Raw genomic sequence first — 16,675 nt, forward strand, 5'->3', positions numbered from 1 at the left:
TTACACCTATCTCCATCACCTACTTCCGGTATGCCAAGTGATCACTGTTTGTGATGTAAGAGATGATGGCTTTCATTTCATTCAACATTTGTAGAGCACCTATTTATGGTAAGAATAAGATAAATCCCAGAGTGTGAAGTAGCTTACAGGTTAGCAAGAGATAGATCTGCTACATAGAGGTAATTTTAACCATAAAAGTATGATTGTAAAAAGTGCTATAAATGAAGTGCAAACAACTTAGTATGAGAATACAGACGGAGGAGAAAACCTTTCTATTTGGAAAAGGGATTCAGTGACGGGAGAAAATCGCAGAAGTTGTCCCCAGAATGACAATAAACACCCTTCAGTAGGTATTCAACCTATTCAATCTAACTTTTGTTTTGTTTTTTAAGGAGAGACAGACAGACAGACAGACAGACATCTATGTGAGAGAATAGATCGGTTGCCTCCTGCACGTGCCCCACCAGAGATCGAATGCATAACCCAGAAACGTGTACCTGGTGGGAAGGTAACCAGTGACCTTTCAGTGCATGAGAGGACACTCCAACCAACTGAGACACTCTGGCCAGGGCTCAACCTAACTTTCTTAAGTCACACCAAACCCCTTTCTTCCTGAACCGTTTCATGCCACTGTGCTTTTTGCATTCGAAACTCTCTCCTCCTGGAATGGAATGTCCCAAAGCCAAAGGTTACATGAAATGGACCTCGGGGACTGTAAGGCACATTAATAGTGTAGCTCAGGAAAATATAAAGCATGTGGTTACATTAAGCCCATGGACTATGGAGGCCAGCCTCAGGCTCTTCATTTGCAAAAAAGTAAGATTCATTTCCTAACGCTGTTGAGTGTATTAAAAAGGACAGCCCCACAAAGCTTTTACCATCACGTCTGCCGCAGACTAGCGCTCAGGAATCGCGTAGTCTTTGTTGGGGTGCTACAACCTTTTCCGCCTGCCCCTCCCAGCGCAGTAGCCACCCCTTTAACGCCCCGTCAGCGCCCAGACCGCCCAGCCGCGTGCGCGCCGCCACGTCGCCACCTCCCACCCTTCCCACACCGGGGTTTACCAAACCCGACCCAGAGCTAGGTACCCGTTTCACCGAACCGCGCCCGATCCTGTCTGCGCCCTCCTATTGGCTCTTACAAGTGCCTGTCGTCCTAGACTGTTTCAGATTAGCCGGGGGTGATGGTGAGAGGCGGGCCTTGGGGAGCGTAGGAAGGGCGGGGACCCGGATGTGTGTGGTGGCGGCGGCCGAAGAGCTAGAGTGCGAGCTGAGAGGCCTATGGATGAGGAGGACGCGGCGGCCCCGGTAGGCGGGGATCGGGGGCGGGGTCCTAGAGATCTCGGGTCTCCCCGGAGCCTGAGGCCGGAGGCAGGGGTCTTGGGCGAGGGCTTCGAGGTTATGGGCGGTGTCTTGCACTGTGGTCTGGAGGCTCACCCCGTTGGGACCCTCGGCCCGGTGCCGGGATGGACGAGACCGTGCGTTGTTACACTGACAGGCCGGCTGTGTTGCCCCTGCGTGTCGTCTGAGTGACCAGGCCATGCCCGGAGTGCAGGAGGGTGCTGGTGCGGCCTCCACTTGCCCGATGCCGTGGCTATTGGTTTCTGGGCAAGCACATACCCCTGGGTCTGGGGCGCCAGTGTCTACTTCGGATTGAGCCCCGGGCCACGTGGTGGCTGGTTTGGGATTGAATTCAGCCCTGCCAAGGCTTATTAAAGCACAAACTACGTGCAAAGCACTGTCAGGTCTTGATGGAACCCCTGTCTCAGGGTTTTGGGGATAGGAAGAGAGAAGTACCTCACCTTTTTTCTCACTTTCAGCTCCCAGGAAAAATTCATTCATTCATATGTTAGCACCACTGGTGGTTCAAAAACCCAGGTCATTTTACTCTCCATCTTCACTTCTGCCATCCTAGTGGATGCCATTTCTCATCTGAACTGGTGCGACGACCTCGTAGTTGTTCACCACTCTCTCTTCTCTTATGGTCAGTTCTCCAACCAACAGCCTGAATGATCTTTAAGACCTGACAAACCTTAAGTTCATATCATTTCCTTGCTTAAAACCCTCCACAGGTTTCCCATCACACTTGAAATAAAATACAGACTCCTCACTGTGGTCTCTAGGCCTTAATCTGGCCCCTGCCTTCTTCTCATCCTCTTGTGTTATCTCTCCTATTCCCTACACACCAGCCACCCTGGCCCTTTCATTTCTCTACCAGGCCAGGTACCTTCTACCCCCCGGGACCAGTGTCCTGGCTGTCCCCTGTACCTGGAGTGCTCTTTCTGTGACTTGTCACATGTTTGGCTCCTCATCTCAACTGAAATGGCACCTCTTCAGAGACGCCTTCTTTAGATAGAGTTCACCCCATTTCTTTATCACCTCACTCTGTTTTTTCAACTGTCAAACATGATTCTGTTTGTTGTCTGTCATGCCTCCTTACACTAGAACAGAAGCTCTATCAGAACAGGCATCCTGTCCATCTTGTTCACGGCATGTCCCTAGCGCCTAGAACAGTAAATCTTTGTTGAATGAAAGGATGAGGATGGAGATCAATCCTCCTGACCTTGCTGAGGTCAATCCGGGCACCTGGCTTCAAGTGCAGTGCTCGTACCACGTTCCTGGTAAAACAGGCTGGGATGCTTTGCTAAGGGCTGGCCCTGCTTCCTCCTCAGTCCCTTTCTCCCCACCTGCAGGTTTGTTCTCATGAACAAGATGGATGACCTCAATCTGCACTACCGGTTTCTGAACTGGCGCCGGCGGATCCGAGAGATTCGGGAGGTTCGGGCTTTCCGGTATCAGGAGAGGTTCAAGCACATTCTTGTAGATGGAGACACTTTGAGGTGAGTTGAGGAGAGTTTTTCTACATTTTCCTTTTTGTGCCAGATCTTAGAGATGAAAAAGGGCATTTTAATTTTTTTAATCCTTACCCAACAGTATTTTTATTGATTATAGGGAGAGAGGAAAGAAAAGAAGAGAGAGAGAAACATCAGTATGAGAGAGAAACATTGATTTGTTGTGTCTTGTATGTGTTCTGACTGGGAATTGAACTTGCAACCTTTTTGGTGTATGGGGCAATGCTCTGGCCAACTGAGCCACTTGGCCAGGGCAAAAAGGGGCTTTTTTAGAGCCAGAGGACTGTCTACCCTGCACTGGGAGGGAAATGCTGGTGACCGTGGAGGCCTTTCTGAGTGGAGCAGTGTGCTGCTTCCGCCAGCACTCCCTTTGGCCTGCGTCTCTGGGTCACTATCCTGGTCTGCATTGGAAACAATCATGTGAGAGATAGGAGGCTCCCAGGGGTCTCAGGAGGTGCCAAGTGCTGTTGAGAGGACTCCAGTGGGCTATGGGGTATTAGGGTCTCCTTCTGCCTGTGTCTCAGGGGTTGCCTTAGGTGAAGAGTGGCCATTTCAAAGGCAGTGGATTTCCTGTTTGGGGAAGGACAGTTACCTAGTGCATTCCACTCATCACCTTACAACCCTTTGGATTGTGTGTTTGTGTTTATTTTCTCTCTTTTTCCTGGCTTGAGCCTCTCCCCTGATTCCTTCTGAGCCTAACTCACAAAGTTGTCATTGAAGGGGGGAAGGAAGTCGTGCCATTTAGCCTGGAAACAAGAAAGCTGAGGAGTGGGGACTGAATAACTGTCTTCCAATCTATGAAGGGCTTTGGTACAGAGGATAGAGACCAGCCGTTCTCCAGCTCCACTGAGGACAGAGCCAGAGGAAAAGGGCCGAAGCTGCAGCATGAGGGATTGAGGTTAGACAGGGTTGTGAGACCCCCTAATAGGCAACTAAGGGAGGCTCTGATTTCTTTTGCCCCTGGAAATGAAGAAACCAGGCTTGCGTTGGTCTGGTCTGGGTTGGATCCTTATTGGAGGCAGCGGGAGGAGTGGGTGACTTCAAGTATCTTATGTTGTCTGTGAAGCTGTCCTGAAGTGTGTGGCCTAGTGGATTCTCCTCTGTGCTGACCTTCATAGGGTGGGGGTTGGAGATGAGGCCCTTCCCCTAACTTCTGGGCTAGGCTGCTAATGGAATTTCCCACTCATTTCTTCAGTTACCATGGAAACTCCGGAGAAGTTGGCTGCTACGTTGCTTCTCGACCCCTGACCAAGGACAGCAATTATTTTGAGGTGGGTAGAGCAGGGGGTGAGGGCATTAAGCTCCAAGGACCCTTTTTACTAGATTCACTGTCTGGGCCTTTTATTTCCCATGGGGCTGTCCTGTTGGCTGGGGAAAGGGCACAGAATAGCATGGTGCCTAATCTGAGCGATAGATACCCTGGAGTCCTGTCATGCTCTCCTGCCCGTCATCTAAGTAGACCTTGACCCATATCCCAGACTTTGATCCATGTCCTTTTCCACTCCCTAACCCAAGCTCAACATTTACTGCATCTCCTATCCATTAATTGGAAATTATTTTCTAAGTAATCACGGTAAAGTAGGCCCACTCTCCCAGTCCTCCCTCTGAGTGCCCTCTTTTTTTCTCTGATGCGCAAGTCTGTTGTCTCTTTGAGCCTCAGCCCCCTTTGGTGTCTAACTCCCCTTCCCTGCACCCCAGCAGTTCCCATCTCCCTTCTATGCTAATTGTGCCCTGCTCTCCTCTTTCCAGGTGTCCATTGTGGACAGTGGTGTCCGAGGCACCATTGCCGTGGGGCTGGTCCCTCAGTACTACAGTCTGGATCACCAGCCTGGCTGGCTGCCTGACTCTGTAGCCTACCATGCTGATGATGGCAAGTGAGTGCGCTCTCTGGAACCTGACCCCCTTCCTGTGGATTTGGGGGGCTTCGATATGAAGGGGTACCTCAGAGTGGCTTTTGCCATTCCTTCACCTATCTTGGGGTATTTTCATAGACTTTTCTGGTCAGACAGGAAGGTAGCTTTTCGGCCATCCCTAAGTCTGGTTCGCAGACTTAGAGGAAACGGTGGGACTCATGCCAGGACATAGGTGGATGCCGCCGCAGAGTGCCTGGGAGCAGTGGGATGAGGCCTCAGCTCCTGGCACTGGGGAGAAGTTGGGAGGCTCAGCTCAGGTCCTGTGTCTGTGCTACTCTGTCCACAGGCTGTACAATGGCCGAGCCAAGGGTCGCCAGTTTGGATCGAAGTGCAACTCTGGGGACCGGATTGGCTGCGGCATTGAGCCCGTGTCCTTTGACGTGCAGACCGCTCAGATCTTCTTCACCAAAAATGGAAAGCGGGTGAGTGGGAAATCCCAAGTTGGTTTTAAGCAGTTTGAAGGTATTGAATAATTTGTGGGAGGAATTAGAAAGAGTCCGCTGGCTGGGGCTTACCCGGGGACCCACAGGCTCAGTTCCTGTCTCCTTCAGTCCAGCCTCAGGTTCTCCTGAAGTTTCCTACCTGTAGGAGAAGACGCTTTCCCTGCCCAGGGGAAGCCAGGACATTACCCAAACGACAGATGCAGTGGGGCAGTTAGTGCAGTGGAGGATGAGCAGAAACTGTGGAGGTTCAGAGAGAGACTAGTAGTAGTGAAGAGATGGGATGAGAGCACGCAGCAGGGAGAGCCATCCAGTGCCATCTCCCACCCTCGGAAAACCACTTTATCGGGCCTTGGCCGAGAGGTTGGACTTGCGCAGCACCCAGGCCTCAGCACTTGCCTGCTTTCGGGCACACTCGCTCATACCAGAAGTATTTGGCAGCAAGTTGAGAGACCTGTGCTTGCCTTGTAGCTCTGTGGATACCTTACTCATCCAGGAGTACTTTGCAGGCTTAACATTTTTTCTGTACCTGTTTTTCTGTCTGTCAGCATGTGTGATAGTCATTTTTTGCATCATCTCAAGAGTACCCTGTGAGAGTTAGGTGAGCTATGGAAAAGTGAGCTGAGGGTAGCCCCCTACCGCCCGCTGCAGGTGGGCTCCACCATCATGCCCATGTCCCCAGACGGGCTGTTCCCGGCAGTGGGCATGCACTCCCTGGGTGAGGAGGTACGACTGCACCTCAACGCTGAGCTGGGCCGCGAGGACGACAGTGTCATGATGGTGGACAGTTATGAGGACGAATGGGGCCGGCTGCATGACGTCCGAGTCTGTGGAACTGTAAGTAAGGGGCAGTGGTGTGGGGGCAGGGAGAGCTGCGCAGGACACATGTGGGCCACATAAACATGTCTGAATTGCTTAGAATTGGGAGTGAGGACAGTGTCTTTTGTAGGGTTTTAGGAAATGGGAATTTTGGTAGGGTAGCCTGGGGTCTTGACATGATTCTCTTTTCTTTTCTTTTCTTTTCTTTTCTTTTCTTTTCTTTTCTTTTCTTTTTTCTTTCTTTCTTCCTTCCTTCCTTCCTTCCTTCCTTCCTTCCTTCCTTCCTTCCTTCCCTCCTTCCTTCCTTCCTTCCTTCCTTCCTTCCTTCCTTCCTTCCTTTCTTTCTTTCATTTATGGAGAGAGGAGGAGGAGGAGATAGAGAGGGAGAGGAACATTGATGTGTGAGAGATACGTCAGTTGGTTGACTCTTGCACACACCCAGTTGGGGACCTGGCCCACAACCCTGGCATGTGCCCTGACCGGGACACAAACTGGCAGTCTTCTGGTTCACAGCCACTGCTTAATCCACTCAGCAACATCAGCCTGGGCTTGACATGATTCTTTGGTCTATTTTCTCCTTAGCGTTGATTTGCTTTCTCCCCATCCCCTTCATCTGAGACCTTTACTCTTGGAACACACGTAGTTCTCCTTCGCCTTCTTTGGTCCCTTCAGCATCGGGTGTCCTCTGCTGCCCTGGGGCTGATTGGGAAGCAGGATGCCCGGATCCCCCTTTGGGTTTGATCTCAGCTTAGCTGGCCCAGACTTTCCAATCACTGTGCTGTGGGGCAGGTGTGTTCACAAGTTCCACCAGTGTGGGGAGGTCCTTGGAGGGTTTTTTGAATAAGGGTCAATGTCAATCTCTTCTGTCTTCCCCCTACATTTTATGGAGGGTGAGAATAGAGGTGCAGGGAGATCAGTGAGAATCCTTAACCCTCCAAAGCTTGTTTTTTATACATCTTCTTGTCATACCTTCTTTATTAGTCTTTCCCTGGATTTCAAAGATTTTATTTATTTATTTTCAGAGAGAGGGGAAGGGAGGGAGAGAGGGAGAGAAACATCAATGTGTAGTTGCTTCTTGTGCTCTTCCTACTGGGGACCTGGCCCACAACCCAGGCATTGCCCTGACTGGGAATTGAACCTGAGACCCTTTGGTTTGCAGGCTGGCATGCAATCCACTGAGCCATCCCAGCCAGGGCTCTTTCCCTGGATTTTAAACTTTCTTAGGTAGTGTGTGGACCTTGAGAGAGGGAAATTTCTCATATCTACCCTCTGTACCTCATGCCGGGGTGGGAGTGAGTGGAGGCTGAGCCAGGTGTCTGGGCCTGACCTCTAGTGGACTGCTCGGCCTCCCACTTTGAATTGTCCCTTTGCTGCCCTCTTGCACCTGACTCAACCTTTTCTCCACCACTGGCCTTCTTGCCCCAAACTAAGCTGTTTTCAATTCAGTCTTTGATAGCAAAACAGAAGCAGTGGGAGGTGGGAGTGGATTATGAGCAAGGCCCCCACCCTGTCCCTCCTTCTGGAGTTTAAGGTGAGTCAGACTCAAGGAAACTGGCAGAAAGTGTGCTGTCCCGCTGCTCCTGACACTCGGTACCCCTCCTGACACGGGTCCAAGGGCCGCAGTGCCTGTGCACCGGGAGGGCTCAGATGCCCACTCTTTAACTCCTAACTCTTCCCTTCCTTTTTTCCCCTTTACCATCATTTTGGCACCATTATTTTGACAACAGAGTTGAACTTGGGGCTGAGCCAGGGCGATGTTCCAGCTCTCGTCCCTGACCTCTCCTCAAGAGTGTTTTCTTGGCACCCTTTCCCTGCCTGGACCTGTCTCCACTTTGCTCCCCGCTCCTCCCAGGCAATCTTTTCTAACTGATGCAGAGTCCTGTAGACATTTATAAATAGCCTTCATTCCTCTCTGCCCTCCCTGCAATGCCCTCAGGCCATGTAATGAAGGTTTTTTTTTTCTTTCTTAAACATAAGCTGTTGAGTTTGGCTTTTCTCTCAGACCCTCACTCTAGCCTGTGACAGCTGGCAGGGGGGCACGCTGCTCCCTGAGCTCGCCTGGGGAACACGTGCCTCTCTCTGCCCTAGTCCTGCTAACTATCCCGTCTTTCAGATGAGGGTGACCGACCCACATTCTTCCATCCCCGTGGCCCCCTCCCCCACTTGCCTCTTGCTCTCCTCCCCTCTGTGATCGTGCATGGAATTTCGATCCAGCCGTTGGGACTGTGCCTGCGCCTCCAGGTTCTGTGTCCAGCACAGCTGTTTCTTCTCTTTGCCCCTCCTGTTTTTTTTCTTCCGTTCCTCTCTGTGGGGAACCTCACCTGGGACCTCAGACCTTTGCTGCGTTCAAGCCTTTCTCCTGCCCTGGGTGACCTTCCCAGGAGAGCACCCTAAGCGTTTGGGAGATGCTTTTGGTGCTGTCCGGTCCAGGGTTTCTCAGTGTGAAGGCTGTGGGCATTTTAGGTGAGAAAGTCCCTTGATGGGCAGGATGCTTAGCATCCTGCTCCTAGATGTAGGACGCCGGTACCCCTCCGGTACCCCTCCCCTAGTTGTTGTGGCAGCCACACATTCCCGAATATCATATTGGGCCATTGATAAGAAAAACAGTCTCAGAGAAGTTAAGAGACTTGTTCAAATGTCAAAAGGTGATTTAGTGGTGAAATGAGGCCCAGATATTCTTTGACTCCCCACTCCCTGCCTTTCCACTGTCTAATGTGTGCTGTTACCTCTCCCCAGGCCCGCTGTCCTCTAGCCAGCCTCTCCCCTCCTCCTGCCCCTTTCCTCTCAGATGAGTCTGTAATTTCTGGGCTTCAGTTCCCACTTCCCCGGGATTCTCCTGTCTGCATTCTACAGCCAAGGCCCTCCCTGGGTGGTTTTATTTGGCTGCCTTGGAATTCTCTCGCTCCCAGCCCGTTTTCTCAGTTGGAATTCTCAGTCACCTTTTTTTCTCCCTCTTACCAGTTCTTCCCATAAAGAAGAGCACGGATTCAAGTCCTCACCCCTTTTTCTCTCCAAATTCATTTAAAATAATTTCAAACAGCTTGGACTGGTGTAGCTCAGTGGGTTGGGCATTGTCCTGCAAACCAAAGGGTCGCTGGTTTGATTCCCAGTTGGGGCACGTGCCTGAGTTGCGGGCCCAGTCCCTGGCTGCGGTGTGTAAGAGGCAACCAATAAATGTTTCTCTCCCTCTCTTTACCCCTCCCTTCTCCTCTCTCTAAAAATAAATAAATAAAATCTTTTAGAAAATTCAAACATAACAGAAAAGTTGAAATAATGGTAGAGGGAACACTCATGTACCCTCTACTTAGATTCAACAGTTGTTAATTGGTAGTCATGTTTGCATAATCTGGGTATCTGTATATAGTCAGACCTGGCTCTTTCTTGAGTGGAATTCCCCCCCCCCCCCCCCCCCCCGCCCGCTTCCTGGGGCCTGGGTTTCTCCCCCTAAAGAGTTCCCCTCCCCCGACCTCTGGGGGTGTCGAAGTATTGCTGCTGCGTTGCTCAGAGACGGGAGTGTCGCCCCTCACCTCATCCCTGCCCTCAGGCTTTGCACGGTGAGGTAATGGGTGCAGGGTGGGGGGCATCAGTAAGGCTGGGGGATTAGACTCATTCTGTCTTTGTTTCCTGTTCATTGCTCCTCTGACAACTCCTTAGAGACGGGGCAACAGCTTCGGTACACAAAGTGGGGTGAATGAGGCCTCACCCTCCCAGGGGTCCTTCATGGACCCCACCCAGGAGGAGACCTGTGTTGGGACGTGAGCTGGCTGGTGGGGAGCATGTTCTTGGTTCCTGTCTCTGCTGCTTCTGGGCCCTTGGGGCACCGAGCCTTGCCTTGCTCCTGTCAAGAGGGATTAGAGTTTCTGCTGATGAGAGGAGGAGGGTGGATGCCAGCAGGAAAGCAGGAGCTGAGGAGGTGCCACTGGTACAAGGCGAGGGTGGCGCGCACGCTGCAGCCTCCTCTCTGCGGCGTCGAGTCCACCCGTTCGGCCTCTCAAGGCTTTGGTTGTGTTCGGAGGGACCCATGAGAGGCAGCGGGGCTCGAGAGTCCTGAGGAGGAGGCCCCCACCCTGCCACGAGAGATGTGGAGGCACATTCCTGCGGACTGGGCATTATTTGAAGAGACACACTGGGCGGAGGAGGACAGTTGATCGGTTGGGGTGGAGTCATCTGGGAAGCGGCCATCTGTCCCGAGGCCATCTGTACCACTGTGGAAACAGTACTGAGTTCTGGGACTCTGAGGGCCCATTCCAGTGGGACGTAAAGGCCGAAATGAAAGATCATTTCGTGAATTGTGATCGGCGTTTCCAGTCTGTTGTAGCTTTGGGGTGACTGTTAAAGTTTAGGGGGCACTAATATGTTGGCGTGGTCCGTTACAACCCCCATTTCTGATTCAGGGAAAGGTGGAAGCCTGTGTTGATCGTGTAGTAGGTGGGTGTCAGGCTCTCCGCTAAGCACTTGACACTTTGTTTAGTCTTCTCCCCTGTTTTTGGAGATGCAGATGGTAGTATCCTGATTTTACTGATGAAAAAACTGAGGCTTAAAGAAGTAAAAGTCACTTGCTCAAGGTCAGTGGCTAGCAAGTAAGGAACCCAGTCTGTTTGATTTCTCTTTCAAACTAAGAGGCATCTGAGGCGCAGATTAAGGGACTGGCATCAGGCTCCTAGCAACCAAGACTCTAGGGACTTAACCTACCATCTCCCCTGGGTGCCTACTAGCCCTGGTCCAAGGAGGGAAGGAGTGGACTCAAGCAAGGGTTCTGTCAGGGAGGCCAAACTTCCCCCGACTCTGTCCCTCTAAATGCTCTGAGAAGGCTCTGGAAGGCCTGGGGGGACTTTGCCCCAGAGCAGGAGGAACAGATGAATTGAAGTGGCTTCTATCCTGAGGGGCTGGTGGTTCCTCTCTTGACAAGGGCAAATTGTTCTGGGATCTGGGCTTGCAGGCGGCCAGCAGCCTGTCTGAACCGCTCCAAGGAGTGGGGAGTGGGTTTTGGAGTCCCGAGTTGGTGTGCTTAATTTTCTGGGCCTTTAACCTGAAGAAGCACCCCCACCGGGTCCACAGGCGCCACTGCAGCGCTCCCGTTCTCGGCGCTGCGGCAGAGGGATGGTTGGGAGGGTTTTTCCCAAGGATCAGGGTCTGGATCCGCTCTCTTGGCTCTGAAGGTGGAGAACATTGCGTTTCCTGTGCTGAAGCCAATTGGATGGAGTGGTCAAGGGCAGCTGTGGGGCCCCCCACCCAGTGGGGAGGGTGAGCTAGGGGCTGCTTGGACCGGGTGGGGTAGAAGCTCGTTAGTGTGCATCAAGCCGCATCCCTTCCGGCCTGTGGGGAGAGATTCAGAGGAGGAACCCAGGCCGGGCAGAGAACATTCAGAGGACCATAAACAGAATTCAAACAGCGTGGGCCTTAATTAGTATCCAGAAATTCAGAAGGGGATGCAGGGGACTGCTCTCTGATGAGTCAAAGCAGTGTGATATATGGAGAAGATGGGGCTAGGAGTGTAAATAGAAAAGCTGGTGTTAACCCAAGACGGGTAAGACTCTGGCTGGAGGAATGAGTCAGCCTGGGTGTGAAGTTAGGTGGTCTCCTGTACATCTCTGGCTTTACCCTGACCAGCCCCCACCCCACCAGACTCTGCCTCCATTTCTCTTTGGAGAGGAGAGGAAGATGGACTTGGGATGGCGGGGCTTTGGGAATCCGGAACTGAGATGGGGACTAAGTCCCTTCATTTACTCTCTGAAGGGGGTGGTAAGGATGGGGGACTTGCCTCTGCTGAAGACAGAGGTTTCCACACTGGTGCCAGTGAACATAATTCCTCTCCTGTTCTGGCAGGAGCTCTTTGGGGCATGAGAGGCCAGCATCTCAAGGCTTGCCAGGAAGAAGTGCAGGAGGTCCTAGGGAATGTGTATTCTTCAGGGCTGGAAGGGTAGGAGGGTTAAAGAAAGTTTCAAGGGGTAGTTGGGCTAATTAAAAGGGGATTAAGGAATCCCAGGTGATGCTGAAAGGTGGGGTGAAGAGGGGATGGAGTTGAGTCATAGGCCCATTATTACCATGACAACTGATAAATAAATCCTCCCAGATTGGGGGGTGCTGCCCCATCATGCCCTGGCAGGACCATTGTGGGACTGAAGAGCCTCAAGAGCCCGTCGGTCATCTCCCCTCGTTCCCCTCCACACTTCTACTCTAGCTTGAAAGAGCCACAGGGGCCGGGAGTGGCAAAACCTGCCTTCTAGCTTTGTCCTGCATGCTTCCCTCCCTCATGTTACATGAAGGAGTAGAGTTGGCTCTTCTGAGTTCCTTGGCTCCTCTCAGCAGCCCCCTGACCCCGGCTGTGAACAGTTCTGTCCGAAGCCAAGTATAACAAAGACCTTGAGAAATTGTTTCAGGTCCATCCCAGGCTGAATTGGCTTCTGAGCTTGTCTCTCCTCCCCGAAACATCTGGAGTTGGCACCTAACCTGTCCCCATTCGGCCCCGATGGAAGCTGCCATGTTCCCTCCCTCTGAGCCTAGCCTTCACTTCCCTTTTTCTCTTGCTCAGGCGCCCTGGGTGTACCTTTCCCAGCAGGGTTCCTCGGGGAAGTGCCAATGTAGCCTGGAGACCCCTAGTGTGGTTCCCAGCACTCAGCCCTTGGGATTGCTGTGCTGCTCTCTCTGTCTCCCCCGCAAACCGGCTTTGCCTACTGGCATTGGCTCAGTAGGCAGGTGGGTGCAGTATTCAGCAAGGGGCCCAGCCCTCTTGTTCATGCTGCCCCTTTGCTCCCGACCCACTCCTGTTCTCCCAGGTCTGTCTGGGACAGGGGGGCCCACATTGTACCTCTAGGATCCTTTACCTTGCAGCCAGGGTTTTTTGTCAGGAACAGGAAACTGGTCCCCAGACTGCCTTGGGACCAGGTTTCCAGGGTGGGTTTCAGCCTGCCTCTTTCTCCCTCCTCCTCTCTCCCTCCACAGCTGCTGGAATACTTGGGCAAAGGCAAGAGCATTGTTGACGTAGGGCTGGCCCAGGCCCGGCACCCCCTGAGCACGCGTAGCCACTACTTCGAAGTGGAGATCGTAGACCCCGGAGAGAAATGCTACATCGCCTTGGGGCTGGCCCGGAAGGTGAGCACAACTGTTTTTGCCTGTGGAGCTGCTCACTTGGGGGCTGTTGGGTGGGTCTGGGGGCCGGTCTGCAGAGGGAGGGTCTTAGCCCGAGACAGGACGTGGTTGTGTGGGTCTGCTGTGTGAGGGTGCCGATCCCAAGTGACCTGAGAGAGTGTCCTGACTGCACCACATGTAGTGTGCCCAGGATGTGGGGCCCGGGCAGCCTGCCGCCCTGGCCAGGAAAGCCAGGAACCCCCTCGCCTTCCCTGCTGCCCCTGCAACCTCAAGTGCCTGAAGCGGGTGAGGCTGCGGAGGTGGTGAGCAGCTGTCTGGGTTGTAGTTTATTCCAGAAGACTGAAGGTTCAATGCCACTCTCTCCTCTCCTCTTTTGTGCGTTGTACCATAGATCTCTGTTTTTCTCCCTTGTGCAGGATTACCCCAAGAACAGGCACCCTGGCTGGAGCAGAGGGTCTGTGGCTTATCATGCAGGTGAGCAGAGGCTGTCCTGGCGTAGCTAGGGTTGTGGGGATGTGGAAACACGGACATCGAGCTTCCTGACTCTCCCAAGTGGCATCTCCTCCAGCATTTGGCTGGAGAGACTTTCCCCTGCTGACATCTCCTTTTCTTCCAAAGCTGCTTTCTCCTCATCCGTGTTTTTCCTCCAAGCCCAAAAGCCAGGGAGCGGAGAAAGGGTGGGGGATCTGGGCCCAAACTGGACATTCCTGGCCTCTGAGTTGGCTCCCTTTGTGCCCTTCCTGCAGATTCTGCATTTTCTTTTTTTGGTCAGCTTGATTTCCTTTGGTGCTTTCTTTAGAAAGGACAAACCCTGAGTTCCTGGTCCCACCTCTTCCCTCCAACCCCTGGCCCCTCTCCCTTCTCTGACCAGCTCCCTGAGAAGTCTCCCCCTTAGCCCCTGGAATGCCCACATTGTCTCTCTGTCCTTTTTTGTTTTCACAGATTTTGTTTATTTATTTTTATAGAGAGAGGAAGGCAAGGAAAAACAGAGGGAGAGAAACATCAATGTGTGGTTGCCTCTCACATGCCCCCTACTGGGGACCTGGCCCACAACCCAGGCATGTGCCCTGACTGGGAATCAAACTGGCGACCCTTTGGTTCATAGGCCAGTGCTCAATCCACTGAGCCACACCAGCAGGGCTCTCTCTCTTTATCCTCTTTTAATCTGGTGCCCTCTTCCCATTTCTGTCTCTACATCTTTCTTTCACCTATCTCCTCCCTTCCTCTGGGCCAGAGAGGCAGGCAGGGGAACGTCACCTTTAAGCCGGGGCTGCTCTTGGGAGTGTAGTGCCAGCCCCTCCCTCACCGTGTGTTCTCTCCCCTCCCTCCAACAGATGATGGGAAGATCTTCCATGGCAGTGGTGTGGGGGACCCCTTTGGGCCACGCTGTTACAAAGGCGACATTATGGGCTGTGGAATCATGTTTCCCCGGGACTACATTCTGGACAGCGAGGGTGAGTGGGGGTGGGGTGGCCAACTAGGCTGGCTGGGCAGAGGGTGGGGGCAGTACCACAGGAGCTCAGGTTTCCTGGCCTCCTAGGTGACAGTGATGACAGTTGTGACACAGTGATCCTTTCCCCGACTGCCCGAGCTGTCCGGAATGTCCGGAATGTTATGTACCTGCACCAGGAAGGGGAAGAAGAAGAGGAGGAAGAGGAAGAGGAAGAGGATGGAGAAGAGATAGAGCAGGAGCATGAGGGCAAGAAGGTGGTGGTGAGTGTGGAGGGTTGTGGACTGGGGCTCTTGGGTCGGGGCAGGGCTGGTAGTAGTGGGAGCAGAAAGTAGAGCCCGGGTAGGAAAGCAGGGAAGGCCTGGTACTGTTATGGGTGTGTTCTGTATTGAGGTACTTGGAGGGCTGAGTGGGAGACTCCAGGTGGGAGGCTGGTTTCCAGCCTTAGGATGCCCTCTTGTGGTCACTTCCTGCATCACCCCAAGTCTCTGCATGCGTTGCTGGGAGTAGGGAGTGTACAGGGTTTAGGCCTGTGTAGCTCCAGCATCTTCCAACCCGCCAGAACTGCCTGCTCCACTCTTCTCTCCACCTCCACCCCAGGTTTTCTTTACTCGGAATGGCAAGATCATCGGGAAGAAGGATGCTGTTGTACCCTCTGGGGGCTTCTTTCCCACCATCGGAATGCTGAGCTGTGGGGAGAAAGTCAAAGTGGACCTGCACCCCTTGAGTGGCTAGGGGCTTCTCCTGCACACCAGCTTCCTCTCCCTCTTTACAGGACCAGGTACCCAGTTCCTGACTCCTCTGAGGATTTGTTTGCCTGGCAGGTCCCAAGGGTATACAGTCACTGTGCCCCTACCAGGTCAGGCCCCCGCCCAGCCTTTCTGTGCCCAGGTTTCTGACCCGGTGCCACTCTTACCGTCAGTCTCTGGGTCTTAGTTCCTTGTGGGACAGGAGCAGACCCAAAGAACAGTGTTGTTGCATCAGTGGGTCCCGCTTGCTTTGGCTAGTGGGCTCCACACCCCCCTTCCCCCACTGGCCTGTGTGAGTGGAGGGAAATGAGCGCTCTGTCTAGGCTGCTGTTTGGGCCCCCTGCCCAAGGGTTTTGCAGAGGGTAGAGACGAGACAGCCCCCTGCCTCCCCTATTTACCGCAGTATTTCTCCTTGCATCTTCTCTTTTTTGTTCCCGGTCCTCATCATGTGAACCAGTTGCTGCTGTCATCCCCCCTGGCTGGGCTAGGGGGGCTCTCTTGGGCCCTCTCTCCTCCCACTGACTGCTGTCCCAAGAAGACTGCTCTAGGGCTTCTGTTCTTTCTCCTGAGCGCCGGCTTGCTCCCTCACCACCTGGTCAGGCACCAGAGTTCCAGAGACGGAGTCTTCAGCTCCCCGAGCTGGACACACATAAACGGGTGCCCACTACTTATTTAATGGCATAGAGAGGGGCTGTCACGGGAGGCCGGAGACTCAGGCCTTTGTTCCTATGTCCCCCTTGCCATCCTTGGTCTACCAGTGGTGCCCTTGTGTCTAGTTCCCCGGGACGCAGGCTGAGACTCCAGAGCATGTTTCTCCTGTGGAAGGGAGGGCAAGACCCCAGAGCCCTCACTGAGTACCCCGGAGGGCAGCTGGGCCCCTCACTCCCCTTTCTGACCCTGCTTGCTGCCTGTGCCAGTTGTCCGCTTCGCTGCAGTGTTTGATTCTAGCGCTCATATGTGTCTTCCCCCTGCAAGCCCTCTTGTCTCCTATCCCCTTGACCTCTGACCCCCTCCCATATAGTGACTTCTCCTGGGAGAAAATGGGGACAGGAGCTGTTGGCCTCGGTTTGCACAGAGTGGGCAGGGCTTTGGGGGAAGGAGGGGTAGCTGCTGGGGCCTCCCTGTGGGCCGCCCCCCCAGGCCCTGCACTATGATGTATGAATTGTATGTACAGACAGAGATGTTTATACAGCCAATAAAGACGGAGTTTCCATATTTATCAGCATGGCCAGGACATGGGAGTTCTTTCCAGCACATGTGGCTAGGGACAGGGCTGCAGCTGAGGGCAGCTGAGGGCAGCTTGCTCACCAGGACATGTGGACCACTGTGAGGCCAAGGATGGGGACCGCGCATGTTCCATGGACCT

General features: G+C 53.3%; 1 protein-coding gene across 5 annotated transcripts; it reads left to right on the forward strand.

Moving 5' to 3' along the window:
- Nucleotides 1-1,180: 1,180 nt before the first annotated feature.
- On the forward strand, nt 1,181-16,536 carry SPRYD3 (SPRY domain containing 3). 5 transcript variants are annotated; one of them, XM_028532596.2, is made up of 12 exons: nt 1,181-1,305; nt 2,691-2,837; nt 4,045-4,120; nt 4,599-4,723; nt 5,049-5,184; nt 5,854-6,039; nt 12,964-13,113; nt 13,527-13,584; nt 14,445-14,564; nt 14,651-14,823; nt 15,161-15,341; nt 15,767-16,536. In XM_028532596.2, the coding sequence occupies exons 1-11, from the start codon at nt 1,229-1,231 to the stop codon at nt 15,293-15,295; spliced, it is 1,383 nt and encodes a 460-aa protein (XP_028388397.1). In that variant the 5' UTR covers nt 1,181-1,228; the 3' UTR covers nt 15,296-15,341; nt 15,767-16,536. The 5 variants fall into 5 exon arrangements, with proteins under 5 accessions (XP_028388397.1, XP_028388395.1, XP_035874858.1 ...); XM_036018964.1 differs by having other exon boundaries at nt 1,204-1,305; nt 2,670-2,837; XM_028532594.2 differs by having other exon boundaries at nt 15,161-16,536.
- Nucleotides 16,537-16,675: the final 139 nt, after the last annotated feature.

This window comes from Phyllostomus discolor, chromosome 2 (assembly GCF_004126475.2).
Source record: "Phyllostomus discolor isolate MPI-MPIP mPhyDis1 chromosome 2, mPhyDis1.pri.v3, whole genome shotgun sequence".
NCBI lineage: Eukaryota > Metazoa > Chordata > Mammalia > Chiroptera > Phyllostomidae > Phyllostomus > Phyllostomus discolor.

Excerpts from the sequence above, each read along its gene's own strand:
- SPRYD3 (XM_036018963.1), top strand. The coding sequence starts at position 1,229 with ATGTGTGTGGTGGCGGCGGCCGAAGAGCTAGAGTGCGAGCTGAGAGGC. Across the intron at positions 4,121-4,598 it reads AGGACAGCAATTATTTTGAG|GTGTCCATTGTGGACAGTGG; the intron begins GTGGGTAGAGCA and ends TCCTCTTTCCAG. Across the intron at positions 13,114-13,526 it reads CCTTGGGGCTGGCCCGGAAG|GATTACCCCAAGAACAGGCA; the intron begins GTGAGCACAACT and ends TCCCTTGTGCAG.